This window comes from Daphnia carinata, chromosome 2, assembly GCF_022539665.2.
Source record: "Daphnia carinata strain CSIRO-1 chromosome 2, CSIRO_AGI_Dcar_HiC_V3, whole genome shotgun sequence".
NCBI classification, from domain to species: Eukaryota; Metazoa; Arthropoda; class Branchiopoda; order Diplostraca; family Daphniidae; genus Daphnia; species Daphnia carinata.
This window is the reverse complement of record NC_081332.1, coordinates 5,565,232-5,589,280: the sequence shown is the minus strand read 5'-3', so window position 1 is coordinate 5,589,280 and position 24,049 is coordinate 5,565,232. Positions and strand designations below refer to the sequence as shown.

The window sequence follows — 24,049 nt, the reverse complement described above, 5'->3', positions numbered from 1 at the left end:
GAGTCCAAGTGAAAAAGAAAAATTATATATATATATTTATTTACATCAATAAAAAAAAGGGGAGAGAGAAGAAGAGTTTTCTGTTCGATTTGGACAATCAGAATCTCTGTTGGCCATTAGTTCAAATAGAAAAGCGATGGCCATTGGCTAAAAGACATGGGGTAGGACTATGAAATCATGGGGAGAAGCGAGATAAAAGAAAAAATCGAATCACATTATATGCGCAGCGTGTATACGTATACCGCCAGTTGAGTGAGTATGTACAGAATTGAAAATGAAATAAAAGAAATGGACTTGCCTTATATGGGATATACGAACGTCGATGTAATATTAGCTCGAGTGTGTTTAGTAAACTGTACACGGAAAAATCTAATAACATCATTAGGAAGAAAGAGAATCCGATTTTGGCGTCGCCAACGAACGGTCACCGAACCGAACGATGATTTGAGAGCCCACTGCTTCATTTTTTCGAGGAACTTGTTCAAACAAGAAAACGCGCAATGTTTCCACCTGTTTAATTAATACTTTTTCTTTGTGATCATAATGTTCCAATGACCACGTCTCAAGATTCATCCTCCTATTTATTTTTGATTGATTTAAAAAAAAGGCGATTGTTTTCAAAATATGCACTTTTCTATTGTTTTTACAAAGGATCGTTTAGCGCTTATATGTCGATCTAGTGGCCGTAGGCGGAGGGTTATGCAAACGTGACCAGTCCGAAGCAGAAAAGCAGAGAGTCTGACAAAACAAGAGGGAGCGGGGGGTGAACGGTGGGCGGCGGGAGGTAAAAAAAAAAAAACAAGCCCGTCGACGCCGGCGTCTCGACAGAGTCGCCCCATCACTCGCCCTCCGCGCTCCTTGCCGTACGCACGCAATCCAACTTGTCTCTACATCCCTTATCACTTAGATAAGGTTTTTTCGCACGTAAACGGACAATTTTTTTTTGTACATCGAGCCGAATGAAACAATAATTGCGTTTGTACACTGTGAATGTGAGCTTGTGTGTGTGTGTGTGTGTGTGTGTGGCAATGAAAGCAGAGTGTGTCGTTTAAAAAGAAACACGGTGAAACGATATCGAGACCATGGATTGAAATCGCAACTTGCTACTGGATGTTTGTTCTGATTGAATAGAAAAGTGGGAGTGGACGTTCCGTGACGAACTTCGTTCATTTTGATCGTGGATATTCGAAACTGTGACATTTGTGATTTGCTGCCACTTCGTTCGCAATGACGACTCCCTTGTATGTCATCAACTGGAACGTCAATTGGCTTTTCTGGGTGCTACTCTTGTTCACCTTTTGTCCAGGTAAAGTCGCACATTTCGTTCCATCACAATCAATTTGCACATTCCAAAATCCGATTTTCTATTTGTATTTTTTTACTGGGCATCGATTGCCGTGTCGCACATAATCCGATTTGGCCACCTATTTCTTATATTATTCATAGACCAAAAAAAAAAAAAAAACATTTTGCGACGCCTATAAAAAAAATATATATTTATATGATTAGAGCCAACGTAGTAGACACGATATATTCATTCCGTTACACACATCTATACGACTGGTACTTTGACGCCCAGGTCGTTGTTATTGTCGCCTTCCTCCCTTCGTTTTTAGGACAGTCATTCCCCGAGCTCCACTGCTTTGCTGTATATTGCCACGCCACACACGACTTCTCTCTCGCTCTCCCTTTTCCTTTATACATAATTTTTTCTTTTTCTTTTTTTTTTCAAAGGGCAACACACACACCCACAAAAGGAAAAAAAAAAATATAAGTCTGCATAAAGGAGAAAATCAACGCCATTGCCCTTATGTGTGGCGTTGGTTGTGTGTAGGGCTCTCTTAAAGTGCCACGTTCGCCCCCCTGTTTATGGCAATGCTTATCACATGCGTAACAGCTTTTTGCTTTCTTCCCCGTTTTCGTTGGCGAGCAACAGTCGACTTTTAGCGGCCCGCCTTCTTCTTTTTTTTTATTTTTATTAATACTCTTTCTTGTTCATATTCGCGTGTTTTTTGTACGTCATATTTGCCTTGTGGAGGTTGGAGTCAGGACACTGTCGGCTATAACTGTAGGGGTGTAGATTTATCGCGTTTTAGTACTGAAACGATGGGTGTGACGCGAAAATAAAATCAACATTCGTGATCCTCGTTTAATTTGGAATTTAATGACATATTTTTTAATAGTGATGTTTGAAATAAAAAATAAAATAAGAAAAAAGTCGGGCTTATTTTTCAAAACAAAGTTTTGCGTTAAAAAACTGCGCGTATGCAAATCAATCGGTGCGAATCCAGTTTGGCAAATCATGTCATTGTTTTTAAAAAGAAGACCGATTGCTATATTTGTTAGATTACCGTTTTGGTTTAGGCCGCCCATTCAGAATGAGTACAGCCGTCGAATAGCGTCGTTGTGTGTTGATATGAACGTTACCTTGGAGAACTTTGCCAAGCGGAAACGATGAAAATGAAGAGAAACTTTTTATTCTCTTTTACCTACCCTCCCACGCCGTTCACTTGTGCTGTACGTTTTTTTTTTTTCTCGAGTCAATGTTGGTGCGTGCCTGAATGCGACAACGGCCAGCCCTGGCATTTCAGCCAACACACGCATCAATAAAGTATTAAAAATATATATATATGTGGGAAGTTGAGCGAGTCAATATTTGCGACACGCCGGATGAAGCAGCCCGGCTGGCCTATAAAGAACTGCGGCCATCAACTCATATAGGGTCCCCTCAAATAATGAATATTGCGGTGGCATACGAGCACAATGTCTGATGTCAAACCCAATTTTTTATTTTATTTTATTTTATTTTTAAGAAGCCCCTCTCGAACAGCCGTCCTTTGTGCATTCTAAAACTTCAACGATAAAATTAGCGGATGATCGATTATTCCTTAACGATGACGTCGGTTAGTTACCCTGCAGTTTGTAACTGATTTCGGCGCGTGGATTGTTTTCAAAATTTTGTAAAGAAAAAAGAAAGAAATCTCTTTCTTTTTTTTTTTTTTTTTTTTTTTGTGGGGGGGGGGGGGGGGGGGGTTTGCCTGGACTGTTGATGTGTGCGCAGGGTCCAATTTTGTTTCAATCACAAGCCAAACGGACAACATAACAACCTCTCTCTGGCTGCCCGTGTGTGCGCTTCATTTTGCGGCCCTCTGCGTCTCTCCGCAACTGTTTATACACATACGTATCTACATTCCTCCCCATGGAAACATCGCAGTTACATTGTTGTTCTTTCTCATTCGTTCTTCTACATGTATATCTAAATATATTCCCTCAACTCGTTTTCCCTATTTGACTCCAGCTTCAATTTCCGTTTTTATTTTTTTTGTTCGTCTTTCATTGGCGTTTTGGACGTCTCATTTCGTTTTGCCAACGCGGGCAGCAATTTCTCCGAGATTGCGCTTTTTTGTTTTTATTTTTATTATTTTCTTATTTTTTGAAATATTGTTTAGATTATGCAAATCAGTTTTTTTTTTCCCTTCTTATTATTGATTCTATGAATGGGTGTACAATTTTATTGTTTTTCTCTTTCCCTTCTGCCTGGATATAGTGGGATTAAGTTTATACCCATTGTTGATGTTTCATTTATGCGAAAGTATTGATTTTTAGAGAGCGAAAAGAAAAAAGTAAGAATAATGGGGGGAAGAAGAAAGGAACAAAAAAAAAAAAAAAAAGAAAAAAGAAGGGATGGCTGATTTCACGACTGGACGATTATTCAAATCGTCCCAATTTGAGATGCGTGACATCTGCCCCGGTCTACGTCAAAGCGACGGTTGCCATACGCTACAATATCGCCACTTGCTTTTCTATTATTACATAATTTCCCCTTTATTTTAAAATTCTAAAGTAAGGGGGAGCTCTTTTTTTTTTTCGAAGGGTGTAGGTATAGATTTAACAAAAAAAAAAAATGACGAATCTAATCTTGTTAAAGTTCTAGGACTTTTCATAATTAGAGCCGCCCTCCCTCTCTGTAAAAATGAAAAGAAAAAATTTCGTAGAAAAAAAACAAACCAGTCGAGTCTGCAGTATGGAAACAACTGAAAAAGAAGAGAACCCGACAGGTTAAACCGGAACCTATATAATGCTTCCGGTAGCGTGACTGATGTAGAGCCCCCAATTAAATTCTATTGGGATCTCCATCGTCTTTGCCTCCCAAATTTTTTTTTTTTTTTTTTTTTTTTTTTTTCATTTTCTCCCTTCATTAAATTGAAGCCGCCATACGGCAGGATGTATATATGCAGATTGACACCGACTAGGCCCCTTAAACAGATTTTAAAAAAAAAAAAAAAAAAGGAGAGGAAGTAGGGGAAAAGGCGTTATTCGTTACGTTCCACCCCAAGTGGCTCAGTGTAGTAAGGCGAACCGCTCTGCTAACAGCTCATCAATACCAATGTTCGATAATTGATTTAAAAGAGCTCGTTATATGTACTCTGACTTCGTTCCTACCCACAAAAAAAAAGAAAACCCCAACGGGCTCTTTTGTACAGTCACACGGGCAGTTCAAGCCCCCTGCCAACGAGACGGCTTATGACACTCCCCAAACACATATTACAGACTTTGAATAATGTCTAGACATTCAATCACGTGTTTTTTTTTTTTTTTCTTTTTTGCCTACTCAGACTTTGAAAAGCGTATAAACAAAACCAGGATCGATGTCTAGGAAAAGAATGTAAAAAAAAAAAAAAAAAAAAAAAATGGGCGATTTTATATAAGCTCATTTGGGAAAACGAACTTAACTTGAATTTCATTTTCTCTCTTCTTTTCTAAGCCCGGACTGTTTTAAAATTTTTACAGCCGATGTACTTTAACGTAAAAACAAATCGGTAAACATCGAGTGGTGCGATGGGCGAAATAAAATATATGGATGAGGTTGTGTTATGTAATCGATCCTCTATACTGCACCGGTTTTGACAGCTGTTGTTGACATACGTACTTTTCTTATACACGTTGCACACGCTAGCGTATATATGTATATATCGGTTGACGACATATCGAACGATATGTGTAGACCTTTCCAAAAAAAAAAAAAAAAAAAAAGAAACTGTGGGCAAGTCGATTGCCAGTAGTCCAGCGATGGACCTGCCCTGTGATTCTATATGTCTGTACGAAAATACATGCGCCACGTCAGACACACAGGGAGCTTGCCTTCCTTCCGGCGTTCCGGACGGAGGAGAGAAAAACGATGAAAAGGACGGTACATATATATACACACACATGAAGAAGCGAAAGGGAATTGTAGCCCTTTCGGTTGCTTCGTTGAGAGTCAACACATCACGTGCCACTTATTTTTTTTTTTTTTCTCTTTCCGGCAGTAAAAAGCTTTCTTTTCTTATAGTTTGCTGCCGTTTTGCTTCAACTCTCAGTGAGTTGATGTTGCTTGCCTCTCTCTCTCTCATTCCGGATGTGATTCAACAGCTTTTATGCAGTTCGTTTGGGAAGCAGTGACACACCAAGAGACGGATGAGAGCCGCTGAGATTTTTGCGACCTCTTATTGTGATATCTTAAGGAAAAGAAGAGTGGGCGATATTAAATCGATTCCTCTTCAACATAGAAAAAGGCAAACTGATCCGACAGCTCACGTTATACGAGAATGATTTAGGCCTGCCCTTTTTTTTTTTTTTTTTTTTCAAAGTGAGTGGCTTGCACGCAAGAGTTGGTGTATGTATATGAATGAACTCTGTTCATAGACATTGCTAAGTTTTGAAGCCACAAAGTTTCGTTTACCTATAATCTTGAGTTTAAAAGGATCGGGCATTGGCGTACTTTGTTTTAATCGTTTTCAAATAAAAATAGGATTATAAACAGAGAGAAATGTGTTTACACCTACTGTATATACTTTGTGTTTGAAATGCGGCCATAGCAATGCGAATTATTCTTTTTCTCATCTCATCTGAATTCAACGTTGGAATAGTGACGAGAGAATGCAGTGACACACGCGAACTTTGTACGCGCAAAAACACGAGAGAAATGTCACTGTGATTTAGCGGGGGGGGCGTCTTCAAACGACTCACACGCAACAAGCAAATCTTCTTTTTGTCAGATTCTAAATGTTTAATGGAAAGCTTTTCGAATGTCTGCCTACTTCTTACGTTTCCCCTCCGTTTGTTAAAAAAAAAAAAAAAAAAAAAAAAGATTGAAAAGTTTGCAATTGGCAACAAGAGATTATATTCGGATGGCGCACGTTGCACAGTCTGACTTTGTGCGCCTCAAACATCGCCTCGAAATAAGTTCCTAACGTCATACACCTGTGTGCACGGAGCAAAGAAGTTTCTTACATACTGAACGATATTTTTTGTTTGTTTTCAACAGATATAAATATAAATACACAGGACGGAAGAAGACTTTATTTTTCTCTATGTTTTATTAGTAAAGCGCATTGGAAAAAAGGTCCGTTCTAAACTTTCTTTTTCTATTTTGCACAATAAAATATTCTCTTCCCCATCATTTTTTTTTTTTCGGATACTCTTTCTTCGCAATGCCGAAATAATGATGAACAGGAAATAGTTTTCTGTTTCCTTCTTGTCTACCCATCACGTTACGTGATTGTATTTACCGACTAGCAAATGAGAAACGTTCATTACATATTTAAATTTTTATATCCCCCGTTCTCTTTGAACTTTGAATACCATTTCAATATCCGGCGCTATGATTACGACTTTTTTTTTTTTTTTTTTTTTTTTCTGAAAGCCGCTCTCTTTCCCTCTCTCCCACGCAGCTCATTCATCGTCAATAACAAAACAAAAATAATTTTTTCAAAGAAACGAAGCAGTAGGTCCCTTTTGCCGATGCCATCCATGTGAGGGCCACCTCTATAAGTGGCCAAGGGGGGGGGGGGGGGTTTACACTTATCGATGTACGAATGCTGTACATTAAGTCCTCCTGTACAAACATACTTAATACACATTCCCCTTTTATTCTATTTTGCCCCTACCCTGTCCCGAAGGTAATACGCTAGGTCTATTTTATTAGGGGATTTTCGTTTGACGTGAGCTGAAATTGAATCATCCGTCTAGACGACGTCGCCTCTCAGCGCCCCATATGCTCCGATAGATTTTGAGTTTGTATTCATATTGGCAAGAAAGCAAAATGGCGACGTTTCAAACACGAAAACAAACAAAAGAAAAAGAAAAATTCTAAAACATTGTTTAGATAACAATAAAGGCCGAGAGAAGTGCTTTTTATACTTAAAGCTGACGTACCAAGGCTGTATAGCATTGCTACACACGCACATACATACGCACGTCATGGTCTTTATTTTCAAAAGGTCGATCAAAGCTGCAGGAGACGACAGAGAAAAGCTTTATTTTTCACGTGGACGAATGGAATCGGCTTTGCGCTGTGCCTACAACGTTTTCGAGAAATCGCCACCAGGAACGCCATTTCTTTCGTCTTTCGGAAGACGCCCCCACAAAAATTATGAGAAGAAAATGTGGCAAGAAAATGAAACGGGGTCCTACAGTAAATATGAGAAAGATCCGAAAGAAATGGTGTCGAATGTTTCATACAGCCGTGAGTTTGATGTTGAAAAACACGCAGCAAAATCAAATCGGGACAACTCTTATTGTATACTTTGTTGGATGAAAAACGACATCAAGGGCGGCCGGAAGCTATTGCCTTATTTTTGAAATTTCATGTTCAATCGTTGCTTGTTCAACTTTCACTTTGATAACCAAACAAAACAAAACAAAACAAAAAAGATTTGATTTGATGCCTTTTCGTTTTTATATGTTTCTCGTAGTTTTGGCTTCTGCAGCTCAAACTTTTGTGTTTCCTTCCAATTTTGCGGATTATTTGACGACTTGCTTTTGTTTTGTTTTTATTTACCGTCAGCCACTGTTTGTATCGACTCGTTGGCTGATTTTCCGTTTGCACAACGTGATTTCGCCTATTGTTTTGCTTGTTTTGTTTTTTTTCGTTCTTATCTTCTTTGTTCGTTGATACAACAAGCAAAACAAGAGAGAGACGAGAAAAATCAAAGAATCCTATTGCAGTTGCAGCAGGTTTCTCTAATGAGGGAGAGTCTTCCTTGTCTGCGAAATCTTTCGTGCTTCGCTTATTATTTACACACTCTGCCAAAAAAAAAGGAGACTTTCTCTCAACGTTTTTACAGACGAATAGAGAGCTAAAGAAAAAAAAAAACGTTGAATAGTTCTTCACTAAAACTCTTGAATGGTGAAACTGGGCACCAGAGGTCTTTTAATTTCTAAAATCCAGGACAAAATTCTCGTTCGTTTCTCTATTTGCAGAGTATGTTTTTTAATAGCACTCAGCTGCTTGATTTCCATCGTGTACAATCTCAGCGCTGAAGTCAAATTAAAATAGCATTTTTCAAAAGGAAAAAAAAAAAAAAAAATACGAGTACAGGTGGTAGCATCGGTCCCTGTATCGATCAAGTGGCAAAGTGGAGATGAACAAGAACAAAAATCGTGAAAAAATAAAAGTTCGTTTCGCAACGGGAATAGATGCGCGATCGATAGGGTGGAAAGCTCGTCTCAATTCGACAACCGAAAGCACAAATGTTAGTTTCTTGTCACTGTCGATTCGTTAGTCGCCATCCGCAATCTGATTACGTCCAAACTCCTACCCCAATTTTTTGGCTGTGTTTTTTTTTTCTATTGTCAGACATTGCGGCTGTGTTGTACCCCGTTTGCTTTCCAGAGACTCGTCGATCCCGCAAAGTTTAGGGTCCGAGCCTGAAGGTGCCCATCCATCCAATCATTGCAGCGGCTGTTCCACGTACATGTCACGAAGTACTCGCCATCGGGTGGAACACACACACACACACACACACACACAATAATAGAAAAATAAAATCTAGCGTACGTTGTCATGTTCTTTCCATAAACTCGGACAAGATCAAGGCCCTTCGCGTGCGCTCACAAGCAAAACTCCCTTTATTGAATTGCGACGCTAGACCGGCTGTATAAAGCGCTACTTCCGTTCCCAAACTCATCGTCAGATGTTCTATACACGTCTAAAGTATTAACTATAATGATCATAAACGAAAGGCATATGCCTTTAGAAACGCATGCAAGGACTTCGTCGTTGTTTGCTGCTATTTCGGATGCGTCTCGTAATTGCGTTTCCTATTACATTTTTCAACGTCTATCCGTCGAGATGGGCCAACCGCTTTAAAACAGAAAATTTTACAGACGGCCGGATGTCGAGCCTATTCGAGCGGGTATCGTGCAACATCCGACTCTCCCCCCCCCCCCTTCCCTCCCCCTTTCTTTTCGTTTGCCTGAAGCAATCACCGGTGATGCGAACTTACGTACTCTCCAGCGACTGTGTCGTCTGTGATATTGTATATAGAGAACGAGGCGATTGAAAAGAGCAGCAAAACAAATGAATAGCGATCTGTTTGTTATTAGAAGTGGCTTTGCGTGCAGTCGTAGACGAATTATTTCTTTTTTTTTTTATTGCACAACGGGACCTTGCCGATGACGTATTGCGTCATGATTCAGTGCAATAACTCGCGAGACGCCATTGTTGTTTGGCCGTTAATGAGCTTGTTCCGAGTTGATGAATAATTTCTTGCTAAATTGCCCGTTTTATTTCGTTCGGATCGATACAGCTCCTTGCGCCTTTCTCGTTACGCGGTTGTGCAACATACGTTAACTGTACACAGCCCGCTAAACTCATAGAAAACGCCTACACACACACACACAGCGTGGGGCAACTGGGATTCTGATGGATGACGGCCCGATTTTTTTCCTTTTTTTTAGGGGGAGGTATTCTGCCCGTCATACGTTCCGATAACTCTGTGTTATTATGTTTTTCGTTCTTATCGCCCCCCCCCCTTCCCATTTTTTTTTTTTGTTTTTTTGTCTTCTGTCTCCTCGTCTTTTCTTTATTCTCTGTTTCTTTCTGTCGTTAATTAAAAATGGGTCGAGGGGAAATAAAATAAAAAAGGAAATTGCGGACGGGTATACGTAGAAAGAGAATGCCAATATATCCAACATTTGATATGAACAAAAAAAAAAAAAAAAAAAAATCATGTGCGGCTTATATAAGAATAAGAGGAAGAGGAAAAACGAAAATCAAATATGATTGCAGAACATACACGATGTGCACGTAATATAAAAATATTCGTACTTTTTTAACCGGCGATTGTCGAAAACGGGGAAACATACCGACGTTGATTATCATAAGACATTGATCAAGCCAATCAGAAATTGATTTAAAGACACTCCCTCGTTCTACACGAACCGAAAGAGTTTCGCATAATAAGGGAGAGAACAGAACAAAACAAAACACAAAAAGCTCCCCCCCTCCCCATCTTTTGCTGTACAAAAAAAAAAAAAAAAAAAAGGATACGACGACGTTCTTCAAAAGAGTTTTTCGAGTGTTGTTGCACGAACGTGTAAGAGGAGCTCCTGTTCAAAGCCTATCTCTCTCTCTCTCTCTCTACGCAAAAGAAACGGAGAAGGCAACGTCCTACGTTGCTGCTAGTTGTTTTATTATTTTTTTCTTTTGAGAAGGGGGGGGAAGGGAAGGCACGAAGCACGTAAAAAATACTTGTTATGTAGCGTGTTACGATCGTCGTCGACATCGTCTTGTCGACTTGGTGTCAGTTCCGATTCGGTGAACCTTTGCCGACCGTGAAGAGAGACGACGACAAAGTTACGTGCGCAACCCTTTTATTTCGAACTTGCACACGCCGGTCGATGTTTTGTGTAGACTTTTGTTTGATTCTATTCTGACTCGGTACTAGACATTCAATATTATTATTATTATTATTTTTTTTTTTTTCAAAGTTGTTTTTCTCGTATTCCTGTACAACAGTTCGACGGGGGGGAAATATAATAAGATCCAGTTGCTTTTTTCTTTTCTCCTTTTTGGAGTTGCTGTTCACCTTTGAAAGGCGTTGTGTGCATGTGCACACACTTCTAGGTTTCAATTTTCCCGGCTATTCCCGAGCCTGTCAACATCAGCATCTCACAGACGCTGCATGAAAAGAAACTTTTAGTATAGCGGCGGAAGTGAGAAGAAGAAAAAAAAAAAAATAGATGAAATGGATACACGCACACACGAGTAAAGAAAAAAAAAAAAAAAAGCTTTTAAAAAAATTGGTTAGTATATGACCCATAGGAGATTTCTCGTTAAATGGATCAGAGCCCTCTACTTTGATTTCGCGTGTGTCCATAAAATAAAAAAAAGAGAACTTTCACAGTCTCGCCCTGTGACCTAATAATCAACTTGAGGCGCAATCAGAAACGAATGAGCGCGTAAAACTTTTGCAATGAAATGAGCTCTATATGCTCGTCGAACCTACATGTACAATAAATATATAGCCCAGATGGGGGGTGGTTGCGGAATTAAATAAGCCGATTGAACACACAGAAATTGGACTATGCGCTATCGGATTAGAAACACACTGCCATAACAACTGGTGTGTAACTACGCGTTAGAATACAGGACTTTACGAATAGTACATTAAAAGAACGCAGGTTATAAGCACACGGGCGAAAACAGCAAAAAAAAAAAAAAAAAGGGAATCGCGCGGGGGGTTAGAATTTTTTTTTTGGGGGGGGGGGGGGGGGGGGGTTTATTGTTCACTTCTTTATTGGATGCGTTTTGTGTAAAGTTAGTTTTGTGCGTTTGGGCCTTACCAGTCAAGTTTTAGACGACAGAAAGTTTCAAAAGGAGAAAGAAAAAAAAAAAAAAAAAAAAAAGAGAGAGAGAGAGGAGTAATATGAGGAAGACGTAATAAGCGTGTGTCTGTCGATCGATTCCGCTCCAATTCCGTTTGCTTATATATATATAACTAGCACGTCTCTTTTTATTTGTTTTTTTCGCTTTGTCGTCCTTACGAATCTTTATAGAGAACAAGGGGCCACAGCACGTAGCATTCGGAGCGTGTAACGCGCGTGCCCCGAATGAAGGAGCTACTTAGATTCTTACCGAGTTAATATCAATTGTTTTTTTTTCTTTTTTGGGAGGGAGGTCTCCCCACTTTTTATGTGTGAGGATACACTCTGCCACTATAGATCTATCCGCTGTCTACCTTGTTTTCGGTTGATACGAAAGGAAAATGTACTTTATTAGGCCAACATTCTACGAATAAGCAAACAGACGAGTAATTAACAAGCTTCCCCTTCCAGCGCGGAAATGCGTTTTATATTTTACGGCTACGTAAACTCGACGTAGTAATGATTAAGAATGTGTTCCCTCTCCTTTCGATTGCTTGCAACTACGGCTAAATTGCATTTCACGTTTTGTAGTCTAATTTCTCGTTGGTAATCAAGTGCGCTCTCGTGCTGATGGCCAATGACGAACTCTCAGGCAATAAACGAAGGGCAATCACGGCCATCATCCAACTGTTGGGGGGGGGGGGGGGGGGGGGGGGGGGGATTGCGACAACACAAAGATGTGTTGCTCGGGATTTTGTTGCGTTTTGATGGACAAAGAAACGGCCGGAAAAGAACCAAAAACAAATAATAGTAATAAAGAAATAAAGAATTAAGACAGAGGCAACGGCAGCCCCAATCAGTTAGGCCCGTCTGCCAGCGTGTCGCAACCCACGTCTTCTTAACGGGAACAATAGCGCATTGGCGTGCCTAAGAACCTGTATCGCTCGGTCTCCCAATATATTGCAACGACATCGAGATAAAACACGAACAGTCGGCGCCGATCTGCAAACATCAATATAAAGATGTATGGGCCTGTCGTTCTTTTTTTTTTTTTTTCCCCTGTTTGTGCTTACATTCTTCTTGCCCCATCTATTGATTTATGTGTTGTCTTCTCCTCCCTCTTTTTTTTTTGGTCTCGTTTTATTCTATTTATAAAAAAGAAATAATAATAAGAAAAAGAAAATGTACGTACTCTGCTGAGATCGCTATTGCATTGTCGTCCGTGTCACACACAACACGAGAGAATTGATTTCGTTTTCTACGAACGGAATTTTATAGATGCGTCTTTAAGTATACGGAGACAAGGGAAAATGGCTTTCGTGGCATTTTGACTTGTGCCTTCTGTTATTCCTTACGACATTCATTTCTTATCTTTCAATGAAAATAAAAAAAAATAAATAAAAAAAAAAAAAAGGTAGAAACAGAAATTTAAGTCAGTGAAACGGATCACGCAAGTCATCCAGGATGTGCGCTTCTTGTCTAAAGGATAGAAGAAAAAAACAAAAAAAACAAGAGTCGATTGGTCTCGGCACACACATCACCGAATCAATAGGAAATGGCGTGGAAATTGCCGGTCAGTTTGCCAATAATTCCCGTCAACGACTATATCCCTCTCCCCCTATCGCCTACGCCTATTCTTTCCCCGTCTTCTCTCGTTACTTATGGAACCAATAAATTAGAATCCGATTATAAACAGATGGTGACGATCCAATCAATGAAAGAATACCTCCTGGCCCAACTCCTTAACAAATATCGCGAAAGTACTTCAAAAGAAATACAATCGATAAGACGCGCTACGTGTTGCAATACAACCGAGAATCTGACATGTTATCCCATTTCGAAAATTGCTGCATACGCGTGTACTCATAACGCCGCAATATTTTTTCTTTCTCAAAAATAAAAATTACCTTTTTTTTTTAAAAGCTTCTCGCGAATCCACTGCCTTCTGCCACGTTTGATATTTCTTGAGGATGCGTACCGGCATTCTTTGATTAGCAATGCTGAAAAGCTACACATATTCTAGTATTAAACTTTACTAGCTATTTTTTTTTTTTAAACGTCTTTACTTCCCTTTCGCAATCCGGGCACGTCTTTTTTTTTTTTTTTGTCTACCACCCACCCCCAGCTAAAGACAACTTCTTCTCGCTGCCTTTCTTCAAAGATCCATGCCACACGTCTTAAACGTATACAAAAAGAAGCCTGCGGAATATAAATGTATATATATATATCCATACATATATACATCTTAGTATGTGTATGGATAGATACAGTCAGCATTCATGTCCGTAGGGCTGTAGACAAACGGAGAGATAGCGAGACGGATAGAAACATAAATCGCATTGATGCAATGGAAAGGCGGTAAGACACCGAACGCGGAACGATGGAAAGTTAACTTGCCAACGCTGTGCCGCATGCAGTCCCGTAAAGTTGCACACACACACAGAGAGAGATTGAAGGCACAAACGAGAGAAAATGTCGAAATTGCTAGACGAGCCAAAGGCCGTGGGATCCGCTCTCACCGGATCTTCTTAGTCTTCCCCCCCCCCTTTTTTTTTTGGCCCATCTCTCTCTCTCTCTCTCGTCAAGAGAGTCTCCTCCCTCTTTTTGCTATTCGTGAATCGTCTACGCGAATTTGGATGCCTTGTTCACCATCAAAGACGCTACAGAGACTTTGAAACTCGGCCAAGTCCCGGCAATGCTTCACCTCCCTTAGATACATTTTTTTTTTTGCTTCGTCTTATCCTCGAGCCCTTGCCGGTTTCTTAATACACAAGAAAATGCCATCAAAAAGAATTGTAAGACCCGGAGATGGGTCGCCTTCAAAAAGAAAGAAAGAAAAAAAAAATCAAAGAGACTGCAGTAAAGCCGTTGTCCCATGAAGAGGAACAAGACAAAAAAAAAAAAAAGTTTGAAAAAAATAAATAAATATCGGGCCATGCTGATGATAATGATGATAGAAAAGTAAAAAAGACTATAGAGACTCCTTTACTGTGCGCTCTGTTGAGCTCTTGGCTTAACGAAGGAGGTCCCCCCCCCCCCGTTCTTTTGACCTGACTGCCAGTTTTCTACCTCCACGGGGACATTGGCACGTCACTTCATGTTTCGTCCCCTTTTATTTACAAATGATTTTATTATTAGCATTATTATTTTGACGTTAGCGCAGTTTCTGCGGTGCACGTTTTGGCTATCCTTCGCGGTTAGACGCGCTCGAATGCGCAAACAAGCAAACGGATGCGTACATGACATGTATAAAAAAAAAAATAAAAATAAAAAACGGGAGACTAGACACGCATCCGAAATCCGCTTTCTACTTCCGCCCGACCTCCATACGAACAGATGATTAGAACGAAGGATAAAAAAAAAAAAAATACGGGAGGAGAAAGGAAGACGCATCTCAAAGGACTCGTTATCTATCTAGTGATTACGCGTCGTTTAATGGTAAACGAAGCTCTGTGGCGGGTAGGGGGGGGGGGAGTTGATGGTTAAGAAAACACTGCCCCACCGAGTTGATAATTAGAAGCACAGGGTTGTTGTCGTCAAAGTCTTTCTCTAAACTGGGGCACGCTAACAAATGCAACGAGTGCGACTCATTACGTAAAAAGAAAAAAAACGGAGAAAAATGATGGGGCCAAGTGAAAACGCGCCGTCGGTTTAGCATCTAATGAATTTTGAGAAATGCGATGCACGACCTAAATTAATTGGACTGGCCGTTGTCTCTCGACTTTAAAAAATGAAAAACCTAAGGTCCTACAATTTTTTAAAAATATAAGGCTCGGTAATTAACAAAAAAAAAAGATCTTGCAATTCAACATTTAATCCCCTTTTCCACCCTCATTGTGTTTTTTTTTTTAAGGTAAGAGACACTCGTACGTCAATGTCGTTTCAGTGCATCCTAACTTGCAAACTATTACGGTTGTCACTCTACAGTCGATTAGCTCCAGTTACTTTCTAGATGTTCCAGTAATCAAGAGTTTAGACGAGGCTGAAAACTTTGCCTTTCGACCTTTTCGTTTCTAGAATTTCACAATGCGACTTTTCCATCTCGCACATGTTATGCCATTAAGCAAACGAAAACAAGCCTACGTGCAATAAAATGGGTGGGAGTGCAATAATGAAGACGCGCATGTATACAATTTCTTTTTTTTTTTTTTGTTTGTTTGCCCCGAGACCAGCGTACGTGAAAACTGAGAGCATTTTCTTTCATTTGAAACTTTTCCAAGACATTCGATTCACTTCGGGGCAACCCTATAGGCTGTGAAGAATGAAATGCTTGAAAAAAAAAAAAAAAAAAAAAGGGGGGGGGGGGTGCTTTTGATTAGAAAATAGCTGAGATTCAAGGAATCCCAAGTATTTTTCTTTTTCTTTTGAAAATTGAAACTCTTTCGTTTCTTGTATATCACTAAGTTGTATTACATGGCCCCACCCTACGGGGGTGGGAAGCGTCTCATTATTGCAAAGCCATAGATTCCACGGTTCTATTTACATATGGCCGTTGTGCTTCCCTTACCGAATTAGCGTATTGAAATCGTATCTCCTACCTTTTGGAGTCATCAGGGAAACAGCATATCCGTCCATTGCGCATGTTGCCATTTTAGAGATTCAAACGTAGACACACACACACACGCACACACGAATGTCTGCTTAGCTAGACACTTGATATCCGAATCTCGTATACACGTCCGCCTGGAAAGGGGAAAATAACACACGGATGAGGAGGCATCACAAGAGCGGGAGGGGTTTATTATAGTTCTGAATTCGTGAGGAAGGAAAGAGAGAGAGTCATCAGTTACTTACAACTGGCAGCGGTCGAATAGGTAGGAAACGTCAAAGCGAGTAGACGAACGTTTCGGCTTTTTAAGACGGCCATGAATAATTGATCTTCCTATTTCACCGCTTCTTTTATTGTTGCCTATCAATAAAAATAAGAATGTCTTTTGTGTATCTACAACGGCTAAATAAAACATAAAAAAGAGAGTTTTAAATCTAGCCAAAATAGATTGACAAGCCAAAAAAAAAAAAACAACTTATTTTTCTTATTGTATACGGAAAGGATAGAAAAAAAAATGGACTTTTAACTATTTTTGCAAGTATAAAAAAAAAAAAGAAGGAACATCACCCGTACTGTAATAAAGCGATGGAGCAAACGGACCAAGTGGATACCAACATTTCCAGCCGGATTAGCATAAGCCCCCCTTCAGCACAGTCAGCTCCCTTTTTTCTTTTTACCAGCATATGTTGTTTGGGATCCTGAAAATAATAAAACAAAAAAAAAGAAAAGAAAAACTACATCACCATTTCATTTTCCCTCCTTCACAAAATATCGATATGCAACAAGAAATGATACGTGCTGCTGACAGCAAGTCCCTTTGCCGTGTGATCAATCCATCAAAGTCGGCCAAATTTTTTTTTTTTTCGAGTTCCCCCTTTATTTTCTATCTTAAAGTACCCAGACAACTGAACGCATCTCACAAACATATTGCAGAAATGCAACGTTGCCAAACGTACTACAGCAATCCAAACAAAAGACAAAAATTATTTTCTTCCTACGAGCTGTCCAACTTGAAAAAAAGAAGATCGGGATTTAAGATGAAAAAATCAAAGGAAAAAAAAAACGTCCTCCTTCTTTCTTTTTATATAAAGGTCGGACGTTTATTCTGACGAAGCGGCACTTTCGCTTGGATAATGTTCTAGTTTTGTGTCTCTATAGACGAGCACTGGCCGTGTTGCTCGTCTATTTGCCAACGACAAACAAACTGATGAAGGATAGATGGGTATCTAAAAAGGGCCGCCACGTCCGTCTACCGACACGACCGCAACGACCTCGGTTCGCTTCGACGTGCGTGAGTGTTGACTTATCGATCCAGTGCATTCTCTCTTACGCCTTTTTTTTTTTCAAACCCATTTTCTTCTTTCTGTCCGCCCTTTATCTTTACATATGTACATACAACCAAACGCGGGCTGACGTATGGATGTGTACGTATGTACATGTCAACGAGCTGAGCGTCTTCTGCAAGAACGGTGAAAAAGAATGAATGCCTACATGGTTGGTGATGCGAAAAACGGAAGGGGGAAACGCATCGTCTCGTTGGAAAAATAGAGAGAGGGGGGGGGTTTCGATTTCGTTTCCATTTCCGTTTTCTTCTCTTTAAAAAAGGGAAAGAGGGGGGATTATACATCCGCGTACGCTTTGCCGCCTTTTCAGCAGCAGCAGGAGCAGCCAATCTTATTGATATAGTTGTCTCTCCCTCTTTCCGTTTTTTTTTTTTTTTCAAAAGTGGATGTTAATATCAAATGATGTGAACCGTGAAATTTGTTGCCTCTTTTAACGCTCTACAATCCTTTTCTTCTCCTAGTTTATCACAAAATAACACGTTTCGGAAAAATAAGAAAAATTCTGGGGGGGCATCCGCCCAATCGATTGCTTCGCCAATGTTTGCCTTTCTTTTCTATCCTAGTCAATTTCCATTTTTTTTTTTTAACGGGCAATCGGCCAATAGAAACAAATGTTCGCCCACTTTGTATAGCATTACACGAGTGTTAACCCATTTCGGCTTTTTCGCAAGATACAAGAGTTGTTGCCTAACCCCAATGAAGACAGACATGAGCCACGATCGAGACCCGTCCAACAATGTCGAATGATTTAGGACGTGTGTGTGTGTCTGACAATAAACACAGGGACAGAGAAGAGTCGAGTGGTTGGGACATAGCAAAAACACGGACAGGCCTGCATTGCTGATGCTTTCTTTTTTTGTGGAACGTGCACGCCATAGTTAGACAACCGCAATAACAATCTCCCGAAGGAGTAATGCTATCGGCCATTTTCTGGCGAATTCAGCCCTTTTCTTTAGCCCTTTCTATGTTGCTTAGATTCGATATCCGTTGCAATGTTTACGTTTAACTTCAAGAAAAAATGGGATAAAAAAAAAAGAAAAAGCCAAAAAGAAAAATTATTTAACGTTTTTACGTCAAACGAGTTGTTTTCCGTCAGAGTAGCCGGATGAGAGCGAACGCAAGAACTGCCATATAGAAGCAAAAACGGAGATAGAACTTTCTGCTTGATCACGTAACGTGCAGATATGGACGTTTTGAAAGGGCGATTTTCACGTTTTGGCGGTTTGCTTTTGACAAAAGAAAAATAAATAAATAAAATAAGGGGGGAGCGATGGTAGAGCCGACGAATCGTGAATCACGAAGCTAACAGGCTTGCTTGACAGCAAAGCCAAAAAGATTGTCGATAGCTGCTGGCTATCGCGTTTCAACAACACGTCGAATTCGATGGAAAATCAATAATAATTTCCTCCCTTTTCTTTTTGTTCGTTCGTCCTTATAGAGAAATTACCGTCGTCAGTTTCAGCGGTGGCCGTTGTTTCGGATTTATGGAGTCCTAAAGAATCCGGCAGCTTGGCTGTCCACCATTCGCACGAGAACAAGCAGCTGGCGACGATGCCTTCGTTCGACGTGTCTTTGCCACTCAACGTGACCACTCAATACGGCGCTCATGCCCATCTTGTCTGCCGGGTCCAGGATGTGGCCAACAAATCGGTTCGTGTACTTAACCAATAGGCTCCCATTTTCACGCCAGGGGGATGTGCACTCTGCAAATACCCAAAAAAAAAAAAGATGGAACTAGTTAATTAAATGTAAACGGAATTCGTGCGAAACGTACAGTTAGTGCACCTTAGTCGGCGTTTATAATTGATTGGCCGTTGCAAAGCTCGCGTCTCATGTTTTTCTCGGCGTTTCCGTATTAGGTCTCTTGGGTGCGCAAGAAAGACGGCCATTTACTGACGGTCGATACGGACACTTTTATCGGCGACGGCCGTTTCCAGGTGCACCATCCGGCCAATTCAGACATTTGGACGTTGCATTTGAGAGCCGTTCGCGGATCTGACGCCGGCAAATATGAATGCCAAGTTTCCAGCGAGCCCAAACTAAGCCTCGTCTATCAATTAAACATCGTCGGTAAGACACTGAGGGAGGCAGATTAACCGTCAATTGATTACAGATGCAGTGGGAATTATGTTAATTTTTTCTCGTCCTTTTACCCCAAACAGTTCCGCAGGTGGAGATCAGAGGCGCTCCGGATATATACGTCATGTCCGGTAGCGGAGTCGCTTTGCATTGCGTCATTTCAGGATTAATCGAGACCCCACCGTACATTTTTTGGTACCATAAAACCGAGAGGATAGCCGGCTCGGCACTCGAGGAATCGCGGACGTACGAAGGATCCAAAGAGGTGGCAGCACTAGCGCCGTCTGGTGAGTCTCTTACGACAATGTCCATTTCCTCCTTGTTAAATAGTAAAAAATAAAATAAAAATAAAACAAACAAATTCGTGAGTTGCATCTCTTAATACCGAACATTTGCAATGTAATTTCCGTTAGGCGCTACGAAAAACGGATGGAGCGCCCGCGTCACCCGCCTGGGACCTGATTCTCTTCTGGCCGTCTTGAACGTTCCGCCTGCCACGCCCGACTTTGCCGGCAACTACTCGTGTGGACCTCCTAGCCTCCAACTGGCCAGCGTCACTCTACACGTTCTAAATGGTAAATAACAAAAGCGAGCTGGTGGACAGCATCCAGCTGTTTTCTCTGCTCCGCATTTCTTCTTTCTTCACTCCCTCTCTCCTTTGCCTATCCGAGTTTTCACGAAAAGTCCGTCCTTGGATATTGACGGAACGTTGGCGGAATAGCTAAACACCAAGATGTCTTTCAGCCCTCTCAGCATACGCACACAGCCTTAGCTATTCCTCTATTGTTCCACTATTCCGTCATCTCTCAAGACTGGCTTGAATTGGCTTAATTGGCCTATAGCTGCCTTCATTCCCCAATCCGCTTCGTAAGTGGCGCACGTTTGTTCCGTTTCGCTCCTCCCCAGTTTCGGCACCGAGTACAATCTTACTCGCAGACCGTACGCGGAGTTCAGAATGGCGGAAAATGTTGCGCGATCCGTTATACGCGGGCAAATCAGTCGGCCAGTCAGTGGGCAATTCTAGCTGAGTGAACGCAATCTTATTAGGCAACGGGCGCGTTACACGGATGAAGTTTTCCTGAAGAGAAAAAAAAAAAAAAACGGGAAAAATAAAAATAAATAAAAAAAAGGGAAGTTAAAAAATAAAATACTTTCTCTTGTTATACTCACGTTTATGGCCCACTCTGCGCGCGTGTGAGTGTGTCACACACTAGCCCGTTCCCGCCGTTACGTCCATCAACTCACTGGTGGGTTTCGCTAAACAAGTCGGTCGTAAAAAAGTTTTTTCGCTCCCCCTCCTGTTCCGCACGGTAGAAAACGGCGAACATGGTAAAGGCTTGAAATGATGGCGTGTCACCGGCGCTCATGATGTATTGGGATTTTGATGGACAAAAAAAAAAGGCCCTTTGCGCTGCTGGAGATATTCCGTTGCACGTCCGGGGAATTTTTTTTTTCTCTCCGACGGCCAAGCTCCGCCTTCCCTTTCAACACTCGCGTGCGTTTGGCTGCGTGTGTGACGAAGTATATCGTTTTGTTATGGTTTTGTTTTCTCCATCACATTGCCTAAAAAAAAAATAATAATAAAGTAACTTCGTGCTCTTGCCATTTTTCAAGTAAAAAATAAAAACAACCTCATCGACATGAGTTTAATGTCTGGCACGAAAAGTTTGCCAAGTTGGGGTCCTCCATCGTTCCCCGAGAACTGCTCCGGTAAATAAATCATGAGAAAGGCGGGGCAAGTAAAATCTACCTGTGATTTCTCAACGAGGTATTAAGATGGACAGTAAAAATAGGTTAGAGACCTTTTCCTAGAGAGAATAAAAAATGTAATTGAGAAGTGAGTGCAAGGAGAGCTGGTGCATGTTTCATACCGGCCTCGTTTCCAAGGTTTCCACTTCACCAGTCAAAAGTTGTTCATTCTTCCCACTCCATCTGCAAATGAAAGTTCTTGTTTCTCAAGTATCCATTGCAAACGCGCACTGCAGAAACGAGGGCAATTTTCGTTTTCGACCTCTACTTTTCTACCGTGTCTGAAGCGATTTGCAACCGTCTTAACTGATCAGTCCAATTTTCCCTCTTTCAAGGACGTGCCCAACTTCCAGCGTCTAGCTTTTTCTTTTTAGCGCATGCATTTTCGTCTATTTCGCCTGCAATCATTCGATTCGCGTGTCAGGGTTAACTGTGACTTGACACTTGTTTTCTAACCCAACACCCACCGTTTTTTCCTTTCCTTTTGAAACAACCGTTTGTTTGCATGTTCTACAATTAAACTGGTTCGTTTTTTGCCTCTTTTTCCGTCTCCGGCAATCGAAACTTTCGATTGCCTTTGATAGGAGAGCAGCCAGCAGCCATGCAACACGGGAAGAACGGCGGAATAGGTGCCGCCCAATTGGCCAGTTGGTGGAACACAGCGTTCGTGACTTTGCTCTTTATGATGGCCGCCAAATGGATGTCGACAGCAGCGATAGCCAACGAGAAACTAGACAATGAAGTCGCGTCAGTAGATGGTAATACGAAACCGAACTGCTCGACCGATTGGACTGTTTTACCAATCGGTGGAAATGAGGTGCCGCTTTGCTGGACGAAAGACGTGTCGTCACGATGTCCGATGATGACTGTCTCGGCACGCAGTTCGTGATTGCTGAGGGGAGAAAGGAGAAGGGGAAAAGAGCTGGAAACCGGAACCGAGGGGCGCGTGTGGGTCTGTAAATATAGGAACAACGCTCGCTGGAAGCCGATAGGAAGCGCTTGAGAGAAAAACGAGACCTGTGTGGTACAATATTGAGCGTTATTTGACTATCTAGGTAATCTAGACACATTTTCATTGCATAATTAACTTTACCGGCGATGAAACTCGATCCCTTCACCATCTCGTTTCTATATTATTACCTCTTCTAAAAAAGAAATGGAAAAAAAGGAATTAAGAAATGATTAAAAAAAAAAAATACATTTTGAATGAGTTTGTACATTTATACAATGTTTGGCATTGTCACATATATACGCCCAGGCATCCCAATTCATTACTTGTCACCCTCCTTCCTATTTGTTGTGTATCATTATGTTATGGACTATGTTTGTACCAGGACGAAACCAGAATGGTGACAAGTATACATATTTAATCATTGTTACGAGTTGCAACGCTTAATTACAATCCATTGCCATTGACAACGATTCTCGTTAGGCTATATTGCTTTTTGGTGAAAGATCGCAAGTTGGCTTAATGAAAACTATGAAAAGTGGTTGCTAGACTGACGTGGCAAATAATGAAAAAATGATACACATACTAAAGAATACGATACCAGTAAAGTGCACTGTGAAAGTTTGGGGATTGTGGCACTACTTGCCAATAAACAAAAAGTTCTACCCATGTGGGGGCTCTCACTTTTTGCGTTGTAACAGTGATACATACACAATAACTAGCTGAATTTGCCAAACTCTCAAGTAGACGCCCAAATTACTATCATTACTTCGTTATGGAAAGCAACATTCATTTCTAGCATAATGGTTTTAGATAACAGTATATACCTGTAGAAGCCAACAATCGGTGACCACGAGGTTTAAATGAACAGGCCTCACATCGACGTGGTTCTCGAAACCGCGCGTAGAACGAACTAATTGTTGCGCCAAGATCGACTTCCGTTTTCGAAAACCATGCCTCTTCGATAGGCCTTCTCGACGATGCCAATTTTGAATAATTGCAACAATAAAACCATTGTTGCCATAAGTTTGCAAAAGAAAATTACGCAATCAGTGTGCATAGTTTTCTTCTTTAACTTGCTTGTCTTCGGTAATTGCTTTACAAAATATATTTTTACGTTTTTTTTTTCACCATGACTAAGCAACAATCTGGTGAAGAAGAGTTTCGCTAGATGTCATTGACATTAATTTTCGGAAGCACTCTTAACGCATGACCAACACTTTATCGTTCATCAATAATATTCTTCTCGGATGATAACTTTTGGAAATCGGCCATCAAGATCAGCATCAATCACCGGCGAGAGGGAGTCTCTTGATGAAGGTTTCCCCCCATTTCATCAATCAGCTGTTCACCCATCCCAGTCACGGATGGACCTAGATAGCCCAAACAGCTTTTATCCCGCGCCATCTAGTACAAAGATCCGGCGCCATCTTTGAAAAGCAAGAAAATGGGCGCGAATCTGGTTCCCATTCTTTCCCGTTCCCGCCATCCATCAAGTTCAGATTTCCACAAGATATTAGTTAACTGGTTAACGTCTAATTGTATGCATAATTTTACATTTATGCTTTGATATTCGTCACATTAAATTCTTAGAGATTTTACTTTTCCATAACAAAAGCTAAACGAGAATGGAATTTTGACATTAACTTCAGAAGAACTAATTACACCTGTAATGAATAAAATTCCTATCATTCATTCTATGGAGGGAAATTCAACCACGCCAATATACCTGAGCAAAATCATAAATGC

At 40.8% G+C, this 24,049-nt stretch overlaps 1 protein-coding gene and 3 long non-coding RNA genes across 5 annotated transcripts in view; 1 reads left to right on the top strand and 3 right to left on the bottom strand.

The window, feature by feature from the left end:
* The window catches only part of LOC130686917 (uncharacterized), a 30,547-nt gene extending 13,672 nt beyond the window's left edge, over positions 1-16,875 (bottom strand). The window contains exons 1-3 of the long non-coding RNA XR_009000004.2: positions 16,754-16,875; positions 16,426-16,540; positions 16,170-16,314 (exon numbers count right to left, since the gene is read on the bottom strand). This is a non-coding gene — a long non-coding RNA (uncharacterized LOC130686917). The remainder of the gene's footprint in view (positions 1-16,169; positions 16,315-16,425; positions 16,541-16,753) is intronic.
* On the top strand, positions 867-22,726 carry LOC130686909 (zwei Ig domain protein zig-8-like). 2 transcript variants are annotated; one of them, XM_057510067.2, is made up of 6 exons: positions 867-1,306; positions 18,962-19,173; positions 19,383-19,593; positions 19,686-19,889; positions 20,016-20,177; positions 21,936-22,726. In XM_057510067.2, the coding sequence occupies exons 1-6, from the start codon at positions 1,228-1,230 to the stop codon at positions 22,238-22,240; spliced, it is 1,173 nt and encodes a 390-aa protein (XP_057366050.1). In that variant the 5' UTR covers positions 867-1,227; the 3' UTR covers positions 22,241-22,726. The 2 variants fall into 2 exon arrangements, with proteins under 2 accessions (XP_057366050.1, XP_059353574.1); XM_059497591.1 differs by lacking the exon at positions 867-1,306 and adding an exon at positions 16,781-16,865 and having other exon boundaries at positions 18,964-19,173.
* LOC130686916 (uncharacterized) lies at positions 19,782-21,941 on the bottom strand. Its single transcript, XR_009000002.2, has 5 exons — positions 21,474-21,941; positions 21,234-21,410; positions 20,773-21,165; positions 19,988-20,680; positions 19,782-19,920 (listed from the first exon to the last, which is right to left on the bottom strand). It is a non-coding gene; the product is annotated as an uncharacterized LOC130686916 (long non-coding RNA).
* On the bottom strand, positions 22,207-23,223 carry LOC132088581 (uncharacterized). Its single transcript, XR_009422063.1, has 3 exons — positions 23,128-23,223; positions 22,445-22,496; positions 22,207-22,368 (listed from the first exon to the last, which is right to left on the bottom strand). It is a non-coding gene; the product is annotated as an uncharacterized LOC132088581 (long non-coding RNA).
* Between the last annotated feature and the right edge of the window lie 826 nt (positions 23,224-24,049).

Excerpts from the sequence above, each read along its gene's own strand:
- LOC130686909 (XM_057510067.2), top strand. The coding sequence starts at position 1,228 with ATGACGACTCCCTTGTATGTCATCAACTGGAACGTCAATTGGCTTTTC. Across the intron at positions 1,307-18,961 it reads CTTGTTCACCTTTTGTCCAG|AGAAATTACCGTCGTCAGTT; the intron begins GTAAAGTCGCAC and ends TCGTCCTTATAG. Across the intron at positions 19,174-19,382 it reads AGGATGTGGCCAACAAATCG|GTCTCTTGGGTGCGCAAGAA; the intron begins GTTCGTGTACTT and ends TTTCCGTATTAG.